Source organism: Hyla sarda, chromosome 9 (assembly GCF_029499605.1).
Source record: "Hyla sarda isolate aHylSar1 chromosome 9, aHylSar1.hap1, whole genome shotgun sequence".
Classification (NCBI taxonomy): domain Eukaryota; kingdom Metazoa; phylum Chordata; class Amphibia; order Anura; family Hylidae; genus Hyla; species Hyla sarda.
Genome location: NC_079197.1, coordinates 159,875,791 through 159,900,449, shown reverse-complemented (window position 1 = coordinate 159,900,449; position 24,659 = coordinate 159,875,791). Strand labels below are relative to the sequence as shown.

The 24,659-nt window shown below is 42.9% G+C and overlaps 1 protein-coding gene across 3 annotated transcripts in view; it reads right to left on the bottom strand.

Annotated features, from left to right (window-relative positions):
- Positions 1-24,659, bottom strand: part of SUPT5H (SPT5 homolog, DSIF elongation factor subunit) — a 48,641-nt gene that overhangs the window by 8,808 nt on the left and 15,174 nt on the right. For all 3 annotated transcript variants that reach the window (XM_056541206.1, XM_056541208.1, XM_056541207.1), the window contains 23 exons: positions 20,201-20,270; positions 19,983-20,051; positions 19,552-19,617; positions 19,267-19,297; positions 18,256-18,324; positions 17,191-17,442; positions 15,384-15,473; positions 15,017-15,087; positions 14,821-14,926; positions 14,622-14,715; positions 12,946-13,082; positions 11,945-12,100; positions 9,796-9,942; positions 8,994-9,140; positions 8,767-8,892; positions 8,604-8,688; positions 8,394-8,507; positions 7,008-7,110; positions 3,163-3,290; positions 1,803-1,908; positions 1,516-1,674; positions 954-1,122; positions 667-870 (listed from right to left, as the gene is read on the bottom strand). In XM_056541206.1, coding sequence (XP_056397181.1) covers positions 667-870; positions 954-1,122; positions 1,516-1,674; positions 1,803-1,908; positions 3,163-3,290; positions 7,008-7,110; positions 8,394-8,507; positions 8,604-8,688; positions 8,767-8,892; positions 8,994-9,140; positions 9,796-9,942; positions 11,945-12,100; positions 12,946-13,082; positions 14,622-14,715; positions 14,821-14,926; positions 15,017-15,087; positions 15,384-15,473; positions 17,191-17,442; positions 18,256-18,324; positions 19,267-19,297; positions 19,552-19,617; positions 19,983-20,051; positions 20,201-20,270 — 2,699 coding nt within the window. The remainder of the gene's footprint in view (positions 1-666; positions 871-953; positions 1,123-1,515; positions 1,675-1,802; positions 1,909-3,162; positions 3,291-7,007; positions 7,111-8,393; positions 8,508-8,603; positions 8,689-8,766; positions 8,893-8,993; positions 9,141-9,795; positions 9,943-11,944; positions 12,101-12,945; positions 13,083-14,621; positions 14,716-14,820; positions 14,927-15,016; positions 15,088-15,383; positions 15,474-17,190; positions 17,443-18,255; positions 18,325-19,266; positions 19,298-19,551; positions 19,618-19,982; positions 20,052-20,200; positions 20,271-24,659) is intronic.

Genomic DNA, 24,659 nt, shown 5'->3' with positions numbered 1-24,659 from the left:
ACGTCACCAGGGGACCGGGCGTGACGCCACGCCCGGTGGCCGCGAACACGGAAGCCAGCACACAGTGTTCGGCGTAATGAACTTCCGGACGCTGCGTGCGGAGCTCCGAAAGGCAGGGCAGCACACAACCCCTTTAATACCGGGCATCAGCCCGATCGGCCGTACCCGACATTAGACGTGGGTCCTGGCTGCCCGCAACAATCGGGACCCACCGGGTTTAACCTGTTCTCCGTCGGGGAGAACAGTTTAAACCCGTTAAACTGGGCCAGGGCATACAGGTACGCCTTGAGTCCTTAAGGATCGGGGATGCAGGGCGTATGCATCCCTAAGAAGTTAAAACATCACGCCGCTAAACCTACATCATGGTAAAGTATGATTTAACTGTCCGGCAGGCAGGTGGCGGGATATGAGGACGAGAGCGTCATTGTTTATTTTCCTCTTCAACAAGGTTTAGATAGAAGGACCAGACAACGCCGCGTACTCTGCTAGTACGTGACTGAAGGCGTGTTGCAGTCTTGTGAAGCGATATTACTTTACCAACATCTGGGACCCAATCAATCCCAAAAAAGCTATATTTTAGTGCTGCCACCCCTTCAATGCATTTTTCTGCACGACATCTTGCTGACTCACTTTAACTGAGCATCAACAACAACACATAGGGCTCACCGTGACGCTGCGAATGATTCCTGTCTGTCCCACGACCTGATTGTCCTGGAAGGTGTCTCTTACTTTCACTTGAATGTCTGTGGTGACCCAATCGCTGGAGATCTGTTCTATAGAAGAGCCCGGTGTGTGAGGGTTGTAACCGCCCGGAGAAGGTGCACCAGGGGTCATTGGACTGTAACCCATGGGGCTGGGGCTTGGACTGGCCTGAAAGAATGGAAATCAAAACAATGACCTACACTTAGCCCATAAACATATATAAAAAGCATAAAAGCAAGACGGCCACTTACCTGGTAAGCCATGGGGGATGGCGTCGGGTGGTAGCTAGCTGGAGAGTGTGTATTCTGATAGCCGACAGGACTTGGAGCCACTTGATGGTAGCTCTGCGGGCTTGGACTAGGCTGGTAGGAGCCTTGCGGAGAAGGAGCGGCATAGGGAGAGAACTGGTCTGTGTTGTACCTGTCAAGAATCACAGGGGAGAAGTTGAGAAAAAGCAAAGTAAGTTATGGGAATCTGATGGAAATGACATCTATATTCAATCAGGGTTGGGAATATATAAAAGTAACTGATAAAAAGGCAATTCCATTATAGATTACATATATGGCTATGTTAGAGGGTAATTCAAGCTCAGCTAAATGATCTATAGCAGTGTTTCCCAACCAATGTGCCTTCAGCTGTAGCAAAACTACAACTCCCAGCATGCCCGGACAGCCAAAGGCTGTCCGGGCATGCTGGGAGTTGTAGTTTTGCAACACACTGGTTGGGAAACACAGATTTATAGTGAGAATAAACCCATGTGACAAAGCAGTGATAAGTACAATGTAAGAGATTATAGTTGTATTGAAGACTCACATCGCAGGTGTTCCCGGTGTCTGAGGATGATACGGTGCATTGACCTGCGGAGAAGGTACGTCTGGGTAACCTGGAGTTTGTGGATTCGGTGTTCCTCCGTAGCCTTGTGGCGACGGAGATGGTTCGTCGTCATATCTGTAATCATATTCTTCATCCGCCCTGTGAATATCAAAAAAGGATGAAAACAATACTACTAACACAGCGTATGTTGAGGGCTGTCTGAGAAGGGGTAGGTCATTTTTAAAACACAAAGCTTTGTGCCAAGCATAAACAAAATATAAGGGCACCTTGATGGGGTATTTGGATTGTTGGGGTCCCAGGCCCCACTCTGAGCTGGGGTTCGGCTGCCATCGTGGAGTGGCGTTTGAGACCCATAGTAAGGTGTTCTGCTTCCTGTGCAAAAAAATAAAAAATAAATAAACAGATTTCAGTACAAAAGTTAAGATTCATTAGAACTAAAATTAGTAGTGATGAGCGAACTTACAGTAAATTCGATTCGTCACGAACTTCTCGGCTCGGCAGTTGATGACTTATCCTGCATAAATGAGTTCAGCTTTCAGGTGCTCCCGTGGGCTGGAAAAGGTGGATACAGTCCTAGGAAAGAGTCTCCTAGGACTGTATCGACCTTTTCTAGCCCACGGGAGCACCTAAAAGCTGAACTAATTTATGCAGGATAAGTCATCAACTGCCAAGCCGAGAAGTTCGTGACTAATCGAATTTACTGTAAGTTCGCTCATCTCCAAAAATTAGCTTAAAGCGTACCTGTCAGTGCAAAAAATAAAATAAAGTGATATGTTACTCAGTACCTAATCCTGCACATATTTTTATGTGTCTAGGACCTATATATCCCTAACAAATAACATTTATATCTTGCTCACTTGCTTTGTCTTCTTGCCTTCTGGAGGGGGCGTGTCCATCTCTCTCCCTCACTGTGGATGACTGCAAATCACTGCACTATGTAACCCTTTCCTCTCTGGGCAGTCTGCAAATCACTGCACAGCAGTTTTCATGCATACATTTTCTATCTGTTCCTAGTAAAGCTGGATGCTAATCAACATAGCTGTCACTATGTGTGTCATTCAGCTTTCACAGACTCCTGGATGTCTGATCAGCTTCTTTGTTATTCAGGAGTCAGAAAAAGCTTTGGCTGTTCAAATATGCTGGGAGTTGTAGTGTTGCATTGCAACAGCTCGAGCTGCAGTGTTTGTAAAGCACTGTGTTAGAGCAGTGTTGCCTTAAGCCGTTGCAAAACTACAACTCCCAGCATGCCCACACATCCCTTGTCTATAGTTTTGCAAGAGCTGGAGGCACACAGCTGGAGAATACACAGCCCTAACACAGTTTTACAAAGATTGTGCCCCCAGATGTTGCAAAACTACAACTCCCATACTGGACACCATTTTACATCCGGTATCCAGTATGCTGCAATATACAGAGTAGTCTGTCTACATATAGACAAATGACCCCTAGTGGCGGCTATTTTCATTTTAGATTTTTTTGTAAAACTGACATTTAAAAAAAAAAAAAAAGTGATCTTATCAGTAATACTACAAAATATAAAAGGCTTTTCACAATGACCGTGTCTCTTTAAGCTGGAAAGACCACAGAATATAACATGTACCAGCAATGAGGTTGGGACAAACATACCATCGTGAACCGGCGTCTGCGAGCCGTACATTGGCGTCCTTGATCCTGTAGCGTACATTGGGGTCTGGGAGCCATAAATGGGTGTCCTGGCATGTGTGGATGTGGCTCCTCCAGTGCGACGAGCACCACTGTGAAGAAAAGCAATGAGGTTAAAGTGGTGTTTAACACATTTCAGACTTCAGACTTAGTCACAGACAGAGGAGGAGCCTGGAGCATGTAATGTGCACTTGGATCAGGGATGATATTTGTTTGACTGACACCTACATCAAGCTTCCTCATCATCTTACAAACACAAAAATGCTTAAAGTTACTTAAAATTAGGCAAGGCAAGTTTGTCCATAGACAATAATCTTTGCGGGATTTGCTGACAACGTAACGTGTGTATATAGGGGTCCATCCTACAGAAGATATATGGGCATGTTGGAGTTCAGAGTGCCTTGTCCTTTTGGAAGATAAGTTGTTGCCGTGAAAAGCGACTGGTGATATTGATCTACTAATTCTAGGAGCGGATTAACCGCTTGGCGTCTGTGACTAAGACTGCATGGTTCCTTGCACTACACTAGAAAATGTTATATAATAAAAGGAGATTTTTTTGTACTTTTGTAAAATCTCTCTCGTAGCCTTCATTGGGGGGACACAAATACTGATGGGTATATGCTCTTGCCACTAGGAGGCGCTGACACTAGGAAAAAAAGTTGGTTCCTCCCTGGCAGGATAAACCCGCCCACTGGAAGTGAGGTCATCAGTTTTGTCACAAAGCAGTAAGAGAAGCCAAAAGGACCCTAGAAAGAATCCTGGATAAACAAAAAATAAAAAAATTAAAGATTATCCGGATTAAAAAAAAAAAAATGAAGAAATGGGTGGGTGAGGTGTCCCCCAATGAAGGCTAAGAGAAAGAGATTTTACGGTGAGTACAAAAAAAAATCTCCTTTTCTCTGTCACTCTTCATTAGGGGACACCGATACTGATGGGATGTACCAAAGCAGTCCCCCTAGGATGGGAAAAACAACCACCAGAGAAAGGGTAACAGTCCAGCTTGACCGTAAGGCCCACGGACGAGCTCCCAGACAGAGACAACCGAGGCCCAGAAACCGAGCCCCCGGAAGATCCCCCATCCATGGAAATGGACTAGGACGCCAAAAAGGAAGAGAACGTCCTATGTAGAGACTCTAAACCTACGGTCCATATAAAGAGACAAGAAAAGGGGAGCATGGAATCCAGATGGGCCAGAACCATCCCGGGAGGAGAAAGGAAATCAACCAGGCTGAGAAACAAAAATGGTTTAGGGTACAAGAGAGCCCCATCCAGATTCAACCGATTCAAGAGAAGATGGCGGAAAAAACACCAGGGAGAGCAGGGTACGCCGAGCAGAAGACGAACACAGGAGGTGGAGACCAGAAAACCACTTGAAAAAAGAAAGATGGAGACCGGCTCTAGAGAGGCCTGGTGCCCAAAATTGATGACCTGAACAGCTGCAGCCCCAAAACCCATGTCCCAGGGGCCTGCCACAAACACCTGGGAGGCGAAATAAGCTTGATCCGGATGACCGGAACGCCCTCCACCTCGGGAAAACATGGACCCTGAAGGGGGAGACGGGAGAAATAACGGCCAAAAAGGGAGCGCAACGGCCTGGAAAGGGACATCTCGGAACACGGGGCGACCGACATGGGAACTGAAGGTTCCCGAGTCAACTGGAAGACGTACACCTGTAGGGGAAGGAAAACCAAAGTCTGCAAAACAATGTCGAGAAAAAAAAAGTGAGGTACAGAAAGATCGCCCCACAAATTGGATCGCAAAGAAGTCTGGGCAGGAGAGCTAACCTGCTCGAGACCACATCCATCACTAAGGCCCAAAAAACCATAAGGGCTGACCTAGAAAAGGCGGCACGCCACAGCATACTAGGATAGTGTCCAAGACAAGGAGACATACCGGACATGGAGCCCAGCAGTCAGAGCAGACCGAAGCAACATCCCATCAGGATGGGAACAGAGGGGGAAACAAAAGGGAAGGTTACTCCAGAAGACCGTAGAGTCAGTGTAGCGCAACTGACACTGACAAAGGAAGAAGAATACACCCCTCCAGGGAGATAGCACTGAGGAAGGAGGAGAGCAAAGGCAGGACCCAAACACAGACATGCCAGACCAGCTGACGCCGAGCCATACATGATTGCATAAACTCCTCCAACAGAAGAGAATGCCAGACTGCATGAGCAGCAGTAGATAACCAAGAAACAGCAAGAGAGCCAGGCTGAAAGTGTGCAGCCCAGCTGAGTGCTCTCAGCAAAAAAAACAGGGGCCCAGCCAGGTACCCCACCAATATAGATGAGGGGAAAACAAGGTGTGGTCGCAATGAAACTCAAGCACTGACCAGCCAAGCTCCCTGATCCTCATACCTGCCTGTGGAAGGGGAATAGTCAAAGTGCGCCAGGCGCTAAGGAGCAGAAAAATGCCGCCCGAAGGCAAGGGACAAAGTACTGGGTGGATGTAGCCCCCAGGAACCCTCTAACAACATATCAAGGTATAGAGAAGCCAAGTTGTGTCCCTAGAGAGATCAGTTTACAGGGATCAAACCCGCGACCTTGGCATAATTTGCACCATGCTCTAACCAACTGAGCAAACCGGCTACGTTGCTAATCCTGGACACTAGTGCTGGGCAAAAGGTACAAAAATGTGACTGTGAATGCAAGTAAGTTGCACAAACACAGCAACCAAAGCGTTGAGAGGAAAACCCCAACGTGGTGAAAACCAGGACCAGATGGGCGGCAATAAAGCCATCCTGGTCGTTGTCTAAGGCAACAGAGTCAGCGACTGAACCACCCTGCACAGGAACCAAAGTCTGATAACTGGAGGCGAAGGTGTCCCAAGAAAACTAACAAGGGGAGCAGCTGCAGAGGGTCTCCGCAGGAGATAAGGGAGGGACAATGAGCCTGGCCACAGCTAAGAGCAGTAAGCAGGCTGGTGTGCCCGCACTAAGGAATGCGGTCGACCGCGTGGGACCAGAGATCCACTCTGCCTGCAGCTGTAGGTCTTCGGTCATTCTAATAAAGAACGCGTCCAGGACACCCCACTGAGGAGCCGGACAGCCGCGTGGGACCGGAGACCCGCTGCCCCAGAGACTGAAACTGGGGCAGCAGTATTGAGTAGGGAACGCCAGGCACCACATACATGTGGACACATGGGGCCTGAAGAGGGGGGAGGGCAGGTCCACCGGACTGTCCCCTCCAGAATGGCGCCGGAGGCCATGATAATGGCGGCTGAGGAGCTGGGCACATCAGAGAAAGGGGACCCCGGATGAGCAAGGGAGAGAGAGAAGGGGAAGGGGAGTTTTAGTACATAGTCACCCACAGCTCCATCTTCACCTTAAAGTCTTCAGCCAGCTAAAGGCCGCACTGCATCACGCCAGGCTGCCATAGCAAAGCAGGCAGGGCCAACTGGGGGACCCAGACCCAAAGTACTACCCCCAGGCGCTGGCCATTGGTGATAAGGGGTTGACGGCCCATACTGTTATGTTCCGTGCCCCTTTGTCGCATGTGGGAGATCAGGTAACGCCATGTTCCTGTCGCCCAACCTAGAACCTAACTATACGTACTGAACTAGAAAATAAGAAAATAAAAGACCAGGTCTGGGAGAGCCTCCTTGCCTCCTACTGACACTTGATAAAACTGATTACCTCACTTTCAGTGGGTAGGTATATCCTGCCAGGGCAGAGCCGAGTTTTTTTTCCTAGTGTCAGCACCTCCTAGTGGCAAGATCATATACCATCAGTATCGTTGTCCCCCAATGAGGAGCGCCCGAGAAATACAGTTTTCTATTGGGAAGGGTAGAACAGTACAGAAGATTACTAACACAGTAGTGAGACGCTGTCTGTCCACAGAGATTGTCTGACAAGTGGAATGAAGTTCGACACGTGCTGTGGATTCTGTGGCGTCTTTTACAACTCCAATGTAGCCTGGAAAGAGAGGACACAATGATGATAACCTAGTAATATAAATCATACTTAAAGAGTACCTGTCACCAAATAAAACATTTAATATAGTGTTCCTTGTGTAATTAGCAGACACTTTCCTAGTCACTTGCTTTTAAAATCATCAACAGAAATATGTTTAAATGTAATATAAAAAACGGCCACTAGGTGGCTGTTTTGTTCCCTGCCACAATTAATACAGCGAGTTCGGTCTCCTCCTGGCCTGGTGGAAGACCAAACTCAGCAAGTGCTTCTGGCTGCACTGAGCATGATTGACAGCTGCACAGAAATTAAAATCTGCACAGTCTGAAACATGCACAGAGCTTGAGTTCTTCTATTCATCACAGAACTGCAACCATGTGAGGGCGGACGTGAACCCCCAGCAGGCTTCAGCGATGTCACGCTTGCTGTGAAACACTCCCTTTCTCCTGCTGGGAAATTGCACTAGGTGAGCAAGAATAAAGGTAAGATACACAGCTTTTTAAAGCTCTGAAATTGTTTTTAAGGGTATGTTCACACTGCGGGATCTCTGCTCGCGGCAGCCGAAGATAAGACCGAGGAGGCACTGCGCCATCACCATTGACGGCTATGCAGTACTCGCGGAATTCACCACAAAGAATGAACATGTTCTTTCTTTGAGTAGAACAATTTCGGCGGCGAAATTCCGCAGAGTGAACGGGTCTCGCGGAAGACCCGTTCACACAAGGGAATGTTCACTGTACGGAATTCCACTCGCGGAATTCTGCGGTAATTCCGCAGTATGAACATACCCTAAGTGTGGGAGGGGTGTTAGGAGTAGTTAGGGAACATAGCCTGAGTTAGTTCAGAAAAGTTTATTTGGTGACAGGTACTTAAGTGGTGGGAGGTCAGTAAATAGCCAGGAGGGATGTAATAGATCAGTGGTCTCCAACCTGCGGACCTCCAGATGTTGCAGAACTACAACTCCCAGCATGCCCGGACAGCCAACGGCTGTCCGGGCATGCTGGGTGTTGAAGTTTTGAAACATCTGGAGGTCCGCAGGTTGGAGACCAATGTAATAGATGATGTGATCTTGTAATTCACAGGATGTCAGCTGACCCAGGACAGACCACTTCCTTTGACTTGTGATCACATGACCCAGTTAGAGTAATAAAACACATGGATGCAGCTGTGCAGGAATAAATCATATGGTGCAGTAGGACTAGTGATTGTGAGTGTGCATGATATGGGGGGGGGGGGGGGGGACTGGAGTGCTTCTTTAAAGCTACAGTGCATTTGATGTTACTCACCCTTGTAGGGACCTTGTGAAATTCTTACGGTCTGGCCGATAAGATCATTGTCCCTGCGACCTCTTCCTCTGCCTGCCCCTCCTCCACCTGCCATACCTCCTCTCTGTCCTGCTGCTATAAAGGTGATATAAGTGATTAAACATTTGTTATAAAAATACAGCGAGTTGCATTTCAGGATTAGTTAGAATCAGTCCAATATTCGATCCCTACCTCCTCCGCTGGGGTGTGCTGGGCTATTGATTCGCGGGCTCATGGGAGCAAATCCCCCAATGGTGAAGTTTGTCACATCCCTAGGCTATGGGGAATGAAAAGCAGAATGAATCATTGGATTAATAGAAATAATATTCTAGTCATTGTACTGAACAATTTCTACCTTCGAGCCTCCAGCTAGGACCAGGTAACGCGTTTTGCAGACAAACATGCCTCCATTCTCCACCAACTTCTTACAGTGAAGGAAGGCATAATTCCGGAATAAATGACGGATCTCACCCTCCCGGCCCTACAAAACCATCGAATGAAGAGGTGAAGAGCGATTAGAATGAGCCATTGAAGACATCTTCATAAAAAAAATATTGTGAAAAACAAAAGTAATCTCCTTACCGAATGGGGCCCATCGATGACTTTGACTATATCTTTGACATGAATATTATTCTCCTCGGAGTCTAGAGCAACTGCAAAGCGATTGTCCTTCTTCCTGTTGACAGCTTGGTGCCGGACCGTGATCACCTTACCATGCATGTTCAAGACCTTCAAAAGGGCAGAAAAGAAACCATCAAACCAACCATGAAACATAAAAAATGCTAAGTTAAAGGGGTACTCTGGGAGGAATTTTTTATTTTTTTTGCTGGTGCCAGAAAGTTAAACAGATTTGTAAATTACTTCTATATAAAAAAATCTTAATCCTTCCAGTAGTTCTGCTCCAGAGGAAGTTGTGTAGTTCTTTCCAGTCTGACCACAGTGCTCTCTGCTGACACCTCTGTCCATGTCGGGAACTGTCTAGAGTAGTAGCAAATCCCCATAGCCAACCTCTCCTGCTCTGGACAGTTCCTGACATGGACAGAGGTGTCAGCAGAGAGCACTGTGGGCAGACTAAAAAGAACTACTCCACTTCCTGTGGAGAATAAAGCAGCTGATAAGTACTGGAAGGAATAAGATTTAATAGAAGTCATTTACAAATCTGTTAAACTTTCTGGCACCAGTTGATATATAAAAAAAATTTATTATATTATATTATATTATAATATATATATATATATATATATATATATATTAATAATTGTTTTCCACTGGAGTACCCCTTTAAGTTAGGGTATGTGGCATCGGCATGAAGTCACACTTGGCTGTAAACACAGCTGGGCCTTTTATACTGCAGTTAAGGACAACTGAGATTTTTCAGTCTCACCTGAAAGGTCTCCCTTTCCAGACGGACAATAACTCCCACAGTCTGTGGGTCCAGCTGCACCAGCTCTCCCCATTCATGCTGTCCACCAACATCTACTCCTGAAGCAGTTTCTGAACAAAGCTGTAAGTCACGAGGCAGGACCTTTAACTGGAATGGAATGGAAAGTGAGAGTACAGGTTAGAGAAAAAAATGTGCACTGTCCAAAAAAAATATATATATATATAAATATATATAAATAAATATATATATATATATATAAATATATATAAATAAATATATATATATATAAATATATATAAAAATAAATATATATAAATAAATAAATATATATAAATAAATATATATAAATAAATATATATATATAAATATATATATAAATATATATATATAAATATATATAAATAAATATATATATATATAAATAAAAATATATATATATAAATATATAAATATAAATATATAAATATAAATATATAAATATAAATATATATAAATATAAATATATATATATAAATATATATATATATATATAAATATATATATATATATATAAATATATATATATATATAAATATATATATATATAAATATATATATATAAATATATATATATATAAATATATATATATAAATATATATATATAAATATATATATATATAAATATATATATATATAAATATATATATATATATATATATATATAAATATATATATATATAAATATATATATATAAATATATATATATAAATATATATATATATATATATATATATATATATATATATATAAATATATATATATATATATATAAATATATATATATAAATATATATATAAATATATATATAAATATATATATAAATATATATATATAAATATATATATATAAATATATATATATAAATATATATATATAAATATATATATATAAATATATATATATAAATATATATATATAAATATATATATATAAATATATATATATAAATATATATATATAAATATATATAAATATATATATAAATATATATATAAATATATATATAAATATATATATAAATATATATATATAAATATATATATATAAATATATATATATAAATATATATATATATATATATATATATATATGCCCAGTACATGTTTAGTCCATCCTGTCCTGGATCTGTGTCACGTGACCTGGACAGACCCCTTGTAAACTAGGGGTCTGTCAAGATCAGACACAGAGGGGGACATTTATCAAAGTTGTTGAAAGGTAGTAAAGGATTTTACCTCTATTTGCTTGCTCAAAATTTACAAAAAAGGTGCACAGGTTTGAGGAATTTTGCACAATTATAGAAACCAGTGGGCTGCAGAGATTGGTTTAAGCTTCGTGCTCTCTCATCTGACACTGTTGCACGTGTCCTATTAGGTGGTGTAGGTTTGCCCCAAAAAAGTAGGCTTTGCACAAAAAACAAATAAAAAAAAATAAAAAACTTTCATTTGCGCAAATAATAAATACAGATCAACTGCAATAAGTGGGGTACGATGCAACAAAGAGTAGACAACTTTTTAAGAGGTTTTACCGAAAATTGTGCAAAAAATTGTGCAAATAATGTAATTGCACAAAATTTGTAGGGACATTTAGAACATTGAAGTGTTGCAAAGCCAATGAAAGAATGTCCCCCAGAGGGGGTAGAGGAGCGCACTATGCCATCTTCGGTGGCTTCATAGACATTTAAAGGGGTACTCCACTGCTCAGCGTTTGGAACAAAATGTTCCGAATGGTGGAGTCGGGAGCTTGTGACATAGCCCAGCCCCCTCATGACGTCACACCCTGCCCCCTCAATGCAAGTCTATGGGAGGGGGAGTGACAGCCGCCACTCCCCCTCCCATAGACTTACATTGAGGGGCAGGGCGTGACATCATGAGGGGGTGGGGCTATGATGTCACGAGCTGTCGGCTCCAGCATTTTGAACAGTTTGTTCCAAACGCTGAGCAGCGGAGTACCCCTTTAATAGAGTAGAGGCACACATGCCAACCCGTCGCTCCATTTAGGAGTTGGGATTTCGTTCTGGAGCTTGCGGTAGAGGCCAAAAGGTCAGACCCCACAGCCAGTCCTCTCAGTTATCACCCATCCTGTGACATAACACAGGAAGAACACTCACCTCATGCATGGTAAGATCAGAAAACAGGATGACAAAGTTTTCTTCAACCCGAACAACCAGACCTGTGTCCCCCTCATAGCGCCCGGCAATGACTTTGACGTGGTCTCCCATCCTGAAGTACTTCCTCAACTCATTAGCTGGAAACTCTAGCATGTCCTATAGGTGAGAAAAAACGAATTATAAAGTGTGACTGTCTCTGGGGTTATTAGGTTAAAGAAAGTTCTGGAAACAGTGTTAAAGAGGTACTCCGGTGGAAAACTTTTTTTTTTATTTAATTTTTTTATCAACTGGTGCCTGAAAGTTAAACAGATTTGTAAATGACTTCTATTAAAAAAAATCTTAATCCTTCCGGTACTTATTAGCGGCTGTATACTACAAAGGAAGTTCTATTCTTTTTGGATTTCTTTTCTGTCTGACCACAGTGCTCTCTGCTGACATCTCTGTCCATGTCAGGAACTGTCCAGAGTAGGAGAAAATCCCCTTAGCAAACCTATCCTGCTCTGGACAGTTGCTAAAATGGACAGAGGTGTCAGCAGAGAGCACTGTAGTCGTGACAGAAAATAAATCCCAAAAGAAAAGAACTTCCTGTGGAGCATACTGCCGCTAATAAGTACTGGAACGATTAAGAATTTTTTAAATAGAAGTAATTTACTAACTTTCTGGCACCAGTTGAGTTAAAATAAAATAAAAATAAATACGTTTTCCACCAGAGTACCCCTTTAAGGTCTTAATTTGCAGGTCTTATGAAGAAAACTTCTATATCAGTGTTAACCAAGCAGGGTGCCTCCAGCTGTTGCAAAACTACAACTTCCAGCATGCCCGGACAGCCTTTGGCTGTCCGGGCATGCTGGGAGTTGTAGTTTTGCAACAGCTGGAGGCATCCTGGTTAGGAAACACTGGTCTATACGGACGTCACAGAAGGAATGCTCTTCACACCGGGTCGGCTTTGATTCCTGTGAATAGGACAGTTCAGAGTTATGGGCTCTTAAAGGAGACGTCACCTTAAGGTCCTCATGCTTGGGCAGGATCGTGATCTTGTTTCCATCCACGCTGAGAATTTTACCCTGCAGATTTATCAACTCTCCTTCACACACTTCCACGTTGTCTCCAGGCTGCAGACTGTGTTCACGTTCCTTCCCTTGAAGAGAGTGCAACAAATCAGCGTCGGGAGCAGGTTACTGAGGAGCGGAAATACTTAGCTCAATGAGAGTTATATGAACTTTCTAACACCAATAACCAATCTTCTCTAGAAGGGTTTTGGGACCCTAAGCCTTTAGGCCTTCGGTTTTACAGGTTAACTTGTCATCCTTTTTGCTGGGTAACTATACAGATGAAGATAGAAGAATGTATATAAAAAGTGTCACACAGTGAACTGGTTTCTTGCAAAAAATCTATCTAGAATTGAGCTAAGGAGGTAACAAACCTTTACGTAACCAGCACTGGAATGATCACATGTAAGACTATGCAGAAGGAATGGCAATGGGATATGGATAATGGGTTTCCCAAAACATCACTTATCCTGTAGATGGCTGATAAAAGGAATAAGTGCATGATGGCTGGGACCCCCACGGATCACTTGGGTCCTGTTCGTTTTAATTCAGTGGCGATTGACCATGCAACATTGCTGCTCCCCTAGAACTTTATTGGGCTAAGGGAAACAGCAGAGAGCTCAACTGGGGGGGTTGCAGTCAAATATTTATCATTACATTATGCAGGATTAACCTTTAAATGGGCACGCTCATTAAAGGGGTACTCCACCCCCTAGACATCTTATCCCCTATCCAAAAGGATAGGGGATAAGATGTCTGATCGCGGGGGTCCTGCCGCTGGGGACCCCCGCATTCTACCATGCGGCACCCACCTGTAACGGCTTCCGGAACAGCTGGAGGCCCTCAGGCTAATACCATCCGACCACGGGGACATAAGATCGTGATGTCACGACTCCGCCCCCGTGTGATGTCACACCCCTCGCCCTCAATGCAAATCTATGGGAGGGGGCGTGAAAGCTGTCCCCGTGGTCGGGATGGTATTAGCCTGAGGGCCTCCAGCGGCGGGACTCCCGCGATCAGACATCTTATCCCCTATCCTTTGGAGATGTCTAGGGGTGGAGTACCCCTTTAAAACAAATTTCTGCTATTGCACCCCTTATAGTAAATAAAAAAATCTTTTTAATGTACTTTGTTTAAAAAAAAAAAAAAAATGAAGTTTTTCTGTTTTCTTTGTGTTTAAAAAAAGCTGCCACTAGGTTTCTCCCTACTTTTCCAGAGCACATTTCACCCCCATCTTTTCCACAGACTTTGGACTCCTGCTGGCCTGGCAGTAGTCCAAAAGCAGGAAATGCAGTCTTAGGAGAGTGTGTGCAGCCTTAGCCAATCATAGCTCCTCTCACACTGAACTTCTCTGGGCTGTGTGTAGCAGAATGAGGGAGGAAGTTCTCTCCTGTATGGCTTCAGATGATGTCACGCCTGCTGGGAAACGCCCCTTTCCAGTCTGTGAATCTGACTGAGACTGAGCAGAAAATACAGAGCAATATCAAGGTAGAAAAATAAAATAAAAGGCAGGGGGTGGTTTATCACAGGGGGGCAGTGAACTAGGAGGTTTATAAAATTTATCAAGATCATGACAGGTATTCCTTAATAATTCACATTAGCTTTCATTATAAACCCATCACCCTCACCTGTAGATTCCGTCACCACCTCCAAGTCAACTCCTTCTGGCTGATCTTCAAACTTTTCTAATTCCGACAGGGTCGGCTTCACTCCATCTGTGATCTAAAAACATGAAGTGTCCAGGTCATCTACCCATAAACATTTCCAAAGTACGGTTTTAAACCTCAAAACACAAAAGAGAGGAGCTTGTTCCCTCAGGTAACTTACCACAGCAGACATTGCAAAGCTCTTGAAGAGGAAACCTTTGCGACTGTAGCGGTTGCCCTCAAAGATGAGGAAATCTCCATCAGACGAAACATCTCCTCCAAGGGATCTGTGCAGATGAGGGGGTGTCGCTGGTTAGTACAGGAAAACAGAACATGCACATACATGAAGCCTCTTTGTTGGTTTAAAAAGTGCCTACCTGATCTTTTCTGTATCAAAAAGCCTCTGTGGGGGTCTGCGGAACCTCTTCATCTTGGAAAACCATTCTTTCTATAAAAGTAGAAGGAAAAGACTATAATGGAGGGCGTTTTGAATGAAGAGAATGCTATGAGAAGAAGAGCTAGCTACCCTGTCTGAAGAGAAAAAACTCAGCAGTGAGAAAAAAAAAAAAGAATAAAGAAACAAAACATTATTGTAAGATCGAGCAAAAAACAAAAAATAAAACAGCTTTAAATATGCATTGTAATATGAGTGATGTCAGGGGAGAAAAAAATACAAAAAGACCAAAAAAATAAAAATAAATGTATGGAGAATCGATGACAAGTCTGTACATTTATTCCTCTTACCAGACTCATCCGTGCCTTGATCCGATCGTAGTCAATTCTGGGGATCATTTTGAGAGAGATCGTATTCTGACTGGGCTCAACATAATCCACCTAGAAAAATAGGAGTAATTCAACGTTTCATGAACTAGACCAGTGTTTTCCAACCAGGGTGCCGCTAGCTGTTGCAAAACTACTACTCCCAGCATGCCCGGACAGCCTTCGGCTGTCCGGGCATGCTGGGAGTAGTAGTTTTGCAACAGCTAGAGGCACCCTGGTTGGAAAACATTGAACTAGACAGAAAGAGGCCACTGAATAATCTCAAAATCCACTTAGACAAGAGAGAAGAAACTATAACTAAGGAATCTCACTGCCCCATTAGAAGCATTTTTTTTTTTATTTTTTTTTTAGGACATTTACTCCCTATTCCTAAAGGATACTCATCACTAGAGATGAGCGAACTTACAGTAAATTCGATTCGTCACGAACTTCTCGGCTCGGCAGTTGATGACTTATCCTGCATAAATTAGTTCAGCTTTCAGGTGCTCCGGTGGGCCGGAAAAGGTGGATACAGTCCTAGGAAAGAGTCTCCTAGGACTGTATCCACCTTTTCCAGCCCACGGAAGCACCTGAAAGCTGAACTAATTTATGCAGGAAAAGTCATCAACTGCCGAGCCGAGAAGTTCGTGACGAATCGAATTTACTGTAAGTTCGCTCATCTCTACTCATCACCTATCCGCAGGATGAGATTCTCATCGGTGGGGGTTCCACTTCCTATGACCCCTAATCATCAAATGTACGGGGGTGCCATATACCCCAATTTGAACAGAGCAGCAGCTGGATGTGTGTGCCATCACTTCATTTACCCCTTAAAGGAGTGATCTAGCAATAAGATTTAAAAAAAATTTAAAAAAGGCCTTTTTTCTTTGAAGGACAGCGCCCTCCTTGTCTACACTTTGGTTGTGGTATTACAACTTGGCTCCATTCGCTGTAATTGAACTGAGCTGCAGAATCACACCCAAACTGGAGACAGACAAGGAGAGGTCTTTGAAAGAAAAAAAGTCCTGTTTTTTTTTTTATTCCTGGAATACCCCTCTAAAAGGGGTGCTCCACTGGAAAAAAAAATGTTTAAATCAACTGGTGCCAGAAAGTTACACATATTTGTAAATTACTTCTATTAAAAAATCTTAATCCTTCCAGTACTTAGCTGCTGTTAAGATCCACAGGAAGTTTTTTCTTCTTTTTTGATTTCCTTTTTGTCTGTCCACAGTGCTCTCTGCTGACACCTCTGTCCATTTTAGGAACTGTCTAGAGCAGGAGAGGTTTTCTATGGGAATTTGCTTGTACTCTGGACAGTTCCTAAAATGGACAGAGGTGTCAGCAGAGAGCACTGTGGTCAGGCAGAAAGGAAATTCAAAAAGAAAAGAACTTTATGTGGATCATAACAGCAGCTGATAAGTACTGGAAGGAAAGATTTTTTTTTTAATAGAAGTCATTTACAAATCTGTATAACTTTCTGGCACCAGTTGATTTAAAACATTTTTTTTCCAGTGGAGTACCCCTTTAATGACCAGATGAATTGTCATTTTTATTTGCCCATTATTCGTGCACACACAGAGTGCTCCATTTATTTAGGGGTATCGCTGTCCACCATTCTCCCAGTGTTCTGAACCCCATTGATCTGCTTGTTATGAACTATCCTGTAGATAGAGGATAAGATATGCAAATCTGCAAAATTTGCCAAAACCCATTTAAGCTTACATACTACTGAAATTGGCCATGTTGCTTTTGGAACATTTCTAAATGTGTTTGGTTCTATCCTTTTACATACCTGAGCAATGTCATCCTTGTAGATACCCCTCTTGAGCCGTACCCAAGACTTGGGCTTGAGGTTTGTGACTTCTTTTACTACCTTTAGGACATCAGTCATTTCTTTGATGGGCACCATCTGCTGGTTCCAGAAGCCCATGCGCAGGTTACCCACCCCCTCAATGGCTTGTTTGACGTGAGTTTGTTTGTACGCCTCAACGTAGATGTAACCCTTGACATGTTCTGGTGCGACCACAGATTTAATCTGAAGTGGCTGTAAACAAAGATGAAAATAGTTAAGAGATTTTTTTTAAGAAAGAAATGAGAAGGTTTGTAAGAGAATGCTTTATAGCAAATCAATCCAGAATAGAAAACTTAAAGTTAAAGGGTACCTTTCATCAAAAAACTTTTGATATATTATAGATTAACGTATGCAGAATAACTTTCCAATTTCATATTAAAAATTATGCTTCTTTCTATTTAATTTTGCACTTTGAAAATTGACCACTAGGGGTCTCCCTACCAGTCCTGGCCACAAGCCCTTTTTATTGATTTTAGACTCATGCTGGATTCCTAAATCTCAGACTGCAGCCGGGACACAGACAAGCTCAGCACTGCTCCCTGCCTGTCAGACAGGCAGGAGCAAGCACTGTGCCCGTAGCACAGCAGGGTATACGGGTATACTCCTGACTCTGCCTTACTGCATGCCCTCATTCATTTTACTATCCGAGCTCCGATCTTTCTTGTCTCTGCACATGCAGTTGTAAACAGAGAGGAGAAGATTCAGAGCTGGCAGCTGCTGTGTTCATAGCCTCTATGCTGGGCCTCACCCCCTCCCTCTCTCACACTAGGACGGCTGAATGAGCAGCCAAGAGGACAATAAATCAGGTAGAAAGAGGGTGTTTTGAATGAAAAGAAACACAGGGATAGTGTCAGTGAGAGTTAGGGAGAGTTTAGATCATGATAGGTACTCTTTAAGTCACGTAATGTCATATAAGACATGGTAAATCATATGATCCAGAATAGGAGAGGTAGGTGGGTAACAAATCTTAAAGTAGTGATGAACTTAGAATGTAAAGTCACTTACTGCATCTGTGAATTGGTACGCAATGAATTTTCTCATCAAAGCAATGACTGTGGCTCGCTCCTCTCCAATCTGCAGAAAAAACAAGTATTTAGAACATTGTTGCACACAGAAATCCCATATAGGTAACATCTTAAACAAAAACGGACCTTTAACCCCTTTAGGATCCAGGTATTTTGGGACTTGAGAAAACATAGTTTTTTTTTTTTTATTGCCATTAAGACAGCCGCAAATTTCATTTTTCACCAGTAAAGCCTTATTAGGGCTTCATTTTACACAGGAATGTGCTCTATTTTTCACTGGTACCATTACAGGGCACCTAAGACCTACTTATTGAACAAAAACTTTCCACACGTCCTAGATGTCAAAAGTTTGCTGTTTTCCAGGTGACGGGACCTTTTGGTTACAAGATGGTTGAAATCAAATTGCTGATTCCTATTGACAAACCTTAGTGTTTTCCTATGGTGAAGGAAGTTATATAACCATAGTGAAAATTCCAATATGGCCACAAGCCTTGAGACAATCACAAGTCATCTACAACCATGCCTGCATAAGGAAACAGAGTTAAAGGAGATCTCCAGTCTTGAAAAACTTATCCCCTAAGGATAGGGGATAAGTTTCAGATCGCGAGCGGGTCCGACCGCTGGCACCCCCGCAATCTCCCGTGTGGGGCCCCGGCAGCCCGCGGGAATGGGGCGTGTCGACCACGGCACGAAGCGGCAGCTGACACACCCCCTCAATACAACTCTATGGCAAAGCCGGAGCGCTACCTTCGGCAATCTCCGGCTCTGCTGTAGCGCTGTATCGAGGGGGCGTGTTGGTCGACACGCGCTCTCTGGCCAGCGAGCCGGGGCCCCATACAGGAGCTGGGGCCCCCCGCGATCTGAAACTTATCCCCTATCCTTAGGATAGGGGATAAGTTTTTCAGGACTGGCCTAGCCCTTTAAAGCAACAACCCAGCAAACTACTTTGCAGTAGTTTTAAGCATCTCCGAGCGCCGCTCATAACACTCACCTTACATTTCACCGTCCACAAATTGGGATCTCTAAAAAAAAAGGAAAATAAATGGAGATACCATTAGTGAATTAATAAATGATCTGCTTACTTCTACAGGCCGTCGTATAGATTAGAAACTGTCAGGGGCCATACAACTTCCAGACTTCTCTGACCGTCATTGGCCGTTGTAGGTTCAACAAAACTGGATCTCTCTGGTATGGATTAATAAATAAAATAGCAAAAAAAAGAAAAAACAACAAGGGTAAGATGTCCAGGCCCAGTAGAGGCCTATGAGTGACTTACTTGACTCCAGGAAGCAGCTGCTGCTGGGTAATGTCATCTGACAGTTCATCTGATCCGCCATATATACTGAGGAAGAAAGAACAAAAGAAGGAAGAGAATCTTATGTAGACCAGGGACGGATTATTGAAAAATGTGTATTAAACAACCAAAGGATAAGTTGGCCAGCACTATTGATCCAAACTATTGTAAAAACCTGGCTTGCAGGTGCAGGCTGCTGGGCTAAATATACAGCAACAGGAGAATACAGCAGCACACTGCCAGCACAAAGATATAGATAAAACATGAGTATATATATAGGTAAAAACATAAGTATATAGATAGAACATGAAAAGCTATACAGCTGTAATGCAATAAATGAAGATATGAAACTATGAAATTATGAGGTACTTAGCTTGCAAATGTGTATTAATACTTAAAAATAATTCACTTACTGCTCCCCCACAGAGGACTTGGCATATTTCTTCATGTAATATTCTCCCAGCTCCTCTTCTCTCTGGTCTCTGTGAAGAAAGGTATTTGTACAATTTTACATGAGAAAGACAAAGATATAACCCAGTGAGGCAATGCAAAAAAAACAAAAAAAAGAAATTAAAAAGAAAATAATTAATAAAAGAAAAAGAAAAACGGAAAAAAAAGAAAAACACCTTACCTCCATAGATTCTGAAGACGCCTGGCCCCGGACCGATCCTCGTCGAGAACGACATTGTCAATATTAGAAGCTGCGGGAAGATATTGTTCACCGTAAAATCAGCAACAATACAGTGCACCCCAAAGCTTAAGACAAGCTGATGTGAAAACCTATGTTGTACTGTTATGACCCATCCTCAATGAGACAAGACATAAAAGTGACTGCCAGGTTTTGTTTTTTTTATGACCTATCCCAGCGATTCCCAACCAGGGTGCCTCCAGCTGTTGCAAAACTACAACTCCCAGCATGCTCGGACAGCCGAAGGCTGTCCGAGCATGCTGGGAGTTGTAGTTTTGCAACAGCTGGAGGCACCCTCGTTGGGAATCACTGACCTATCCTATTGATCAGACGACCCCATTATTTATTAATGACTATTTTTTAAAAGGGGTACTCCGCCCCTAGACATCTTATCCCCTATCCAAAGGATAGGGGATAAGATGTTAGATCGCCGCAGTCCTGCTGCTGGGGACCCCGGGGATCGCCACTGCATCACCCCGCTGTCATTACTGCGCAGAGCGAGTTCGCTCTGTGCATAATGACGGGCGATACAGGGGCCGGAGCAGCGTGACGTCATGGCTCCGCCCCTCATGACCTCACGGCCCGTCCCCTTAATGCAAGTCTATGGCAGGGGGCGTGACGACCGCCACGCCCCCTCCCATAGACTTGTATTGACGGGGGCGGACCGTGACATCGCGAGGGGCGGAGCAGTGACGTAACGATGCTCCAGCCCCTGTATTGCCCGTCATTACGTGCAGAGCGATCTCGCTCTGCGCAGTAATGATAGTGGGGTGCTGCAGCAGCGATCCCCGGGGTCCCCAGCAGCGGGACCCCGGCGATCTGACATCTTATCCCCTATGCTTTGGATAGGGGATAAGATGTCGAGGGGCGGAGTACCCCTTTAAGGGGTCGTCTGATATCTAACTATCCATATGTAGTATAGGTAGAGTTGGTATGTAGAGATGAACGAACTTACAGTAAATTCGATTCGTCACAAACTTCTCGGCTCGGCAGTTGATGACTTATCCTGCATAAATTAGTTCAGCTTTCAGGTGCTCCCGTGGGCTGGAAAAGGTGGATACAGTCCTAGGAGACTCTTTCCTAGGACTGTAACCACCTTTTCCAGCCCAGCGGAGCACCTGAAGGCTGAACTAATTTACACAGGATAAGTCATCAACTGCCGAGCCGAGAAGTTTGTGACGAATCAAATTTACTGTAAGTTCGCTCATCTCTATTGGTAAGTTGAGAATATGTGCCACTCACCGGCGTGGAGCAGTGAGTGGCACATAGTGCCGGACAGATCGTTTTCCTTTACAGACTCATGCACTGTACCATCTAGTAGCAAGTGGAATTGTGGGGATTGCTCGCTTGTCCGGAACTGTATCCTGAGATCTATACAGGACTGTTCATTCTGTTGTCTATCCAGGTGGAATTTATCTTACAGGTAGATACATTTTTCGAACATCATTTTCATTTAGGTGGATATTTTTATCTTTCAATGCAAAGGTGGACATTTCCATTACAGGTGGACACTATTTCCCTTTTCAGGTGGACACACTATATCCTAAGCCATGCAACGTTATTGATGCTATATTGTGTTTAGGTTATCTTAATATTTTAAAGTCTGGCCATTTTATACTGCAAGGGCCCTGCGGACTGTTTTATGTGTAATGTTGATGTGATATTATATTCTAGTCTATATGTAAAGTAGGAGAACAATAAATCCACTTTTTTACAAATTATCTAACTGGTATCGATTTCCATCATACACCCCCTGCAGGTGAAACACTGAGGACTGCGACTATTTAAGAGTTGGTAAGTTCCCCAGGCATTCTACAACTTCTGGTATGGGGTAAGTAGAGACAGTCATGGAATGGTGGGACAAGGGGGCTTGCAGTGCTGCACTCTTACTATGAGCTTTCACACTTAAAGGGGTATTCCAGGCCAAAACTTTTTTTTTTTTATACATCAACTGCTTCCGGAAAGTTAAACAGATTTGTAAATTACTTCTATTAAAAAATCTTAATCCTTCCAATAGTTATTAGCTTCTGAAGTTGAGTTGCTGTTTTCTGTCTAACTGCTTTCTGATGACTCACGTCCCGGGAGCTGTCCAGCTCCTATGGGGATATTCTCCCATCATGCACAGCTCCCGGGACATGACATCATCATGGAGCAGTTAGACAGAAAACTTCAGAAGCTAATAACTATTGGAAGGTTTAAGATTTTTTAATAGAAGTAATTTACAAATCTGTTTAACTTTCCGGAGCCAGTTGATATATAAAAAAAAAAAAAAAAAAAAAAGTTTTTTTTATAGGGGATAAGTAGCTGATTGAGGGGAGTCTGGCCGATGGGACCTTTGTGATCTTCGGAGACATTACAAGCTCCATTCATTTCTATAGGAGCGCCGAAAAGACCCAAGTACAGCACTGGGGCATCTCCCGCGCACCCATAGAACTAAATGTAGTGCAAGCTGTCTACCAGTTCAACACTGGCTCCTCATGGTCAGCCAGGGTCCCAGAGGTCAGACCCCCTGCGATCAGCTACTTATCCCCCTATACACAGGATAAGTTAGTTTTGGCTGGAGTTCTCCTTTAGGGTCTATTCACATGTACAGTATTCTGTGCAGATTTGAGGCGCAGGATTTTCTGCTGCAGATTTCAATGTAAACTGAACACAGCGTGAAATCCTGCGCATCAAATCTGCGCAGAATACTGTACGTGTGAACAGACCCTTAAGGGTCTTCCGTTTCTGACAAGACCATTTGTCCTAGTGAGGGTTTGGGCTTTCGGACTCCAAGGAAGAAGCGTCTCTAGAACAGTGTTTCATGCAGGCACCTCGGTTAGGAGACGCTGCTCTAGAACTTAAGACAAGTTGAAAGTTTTCTCTGTTTAAAAGTGACGAATTAGAAGATTTTTTGGGGGCTTTCTTTCAGATATTTCCCTACTCTTTCAAGTATGTCCATTCAGTGTGACTGATAATATCTGATAACGGTCTAAGGCTGCGTTCACACGGTCGTCTAGACCCGTCCCGTTCTTCTCCCATCAAAAATAAAAAAAGGAACCTTAAAAAAAAAAAAAACAACAATAATGGATGCAAACGGATGTTATCCGTTTGGATCAGTTATTGTTCAGTTAATAAACCCCCCCAATTTTTTATTTTTTTGTTCTGAGCATGCTCAGAAGTCAAATCGGATCAAAAAACATTGAAAAAACGAATGCATACGGATGACAAAGGCTCATCCGTTTTCCATAGACTTCAATGTTAAATTTACTGTATTCGTTTTTTGTCCTCAGTTTTTTTTTGGGATGGGAGAAAAAAAAAAAATACTGCATCTCTCATAAAAAAAAAAAAAAATAATTAACAGAAATGAGCGCTGACGGGTGCAAACGGATGTGAAAGGATTGTAAAAAAACATCAGTGGGATTATTTTACAACCGTTTACAAGCAGCAACAACGGAACCTAAACAGGGGGGGGGGGGGGAAATGGGGACAGACGGCCGTGTGAACGCACCCTAAGGCTGCATCCATACCACGTTTTTGCAATACAGTTCTCTTATCAGGTTTTTGATAATAAAAAACTAATTCCTCAAAACCGGACTAAGCTGTATCAAAACGTGTACAAATTTTAGCCTATATACGGTTTGAAAAATGATGTCCAGTTGAATCCGTTTTTTTTTAAGAAAAAAAAAAAAAACTTATACGTTTTTAACTTTTCACTCCATTATGAATAAAGTTTCCCTTGTTTGATTGAAATTCCAAGAAAAAGAAACTTTCGGTGTGCACTGCGCATTTGCAGTGTCAAGATCCGTATGGTGCAAACCGGATGGGACCATACGCACATAAGGTTCTTTGCGGTTCCCTTTGAATCCCATGTTAAAAAAAAAATAAAAAATAAAAAAACGTATACGGTTTCAATACGGTTTTTCACCCGGATCAAAAACAGTGGTAGGCTACGGTTTTGGCTAAGGGAACGCCGGCCATACGCATTAGATAACTGACGGCCGAACTCTCGCTCAGTTCACAGCGATTCTTACTGTTGTCAATGGGATTTTTTTTTTTACAATCCTATCACATCTGTTTGCACCAGTCTACGCACATTTCGTTTTTTTTTAACAGAATAAAAGACGGTGCATGCAGTATTTTTTCTCCCGTCAAAAAAACGGATACAGTAAATTTAACATTGATGTTAGAGATGAGCGAACACACAGTAAATTCGATTCGTCACGGACTTCTCGGCTCGGCAGTTGATGCCTTATCCTGCATAAATTAGTTCAGCTTTCCGGTGCTCCGGTGGGCTGGAAAAGATGGATACAGTCCTAGGAAAGATTCTCCTAGGACTGTATCCACCTTTTCCAGCCCACGGGAGCACCGGAAAGCTGAACTAATTTATGCAGGATAAAGTCATCAACTGCCGAGCCGAGAA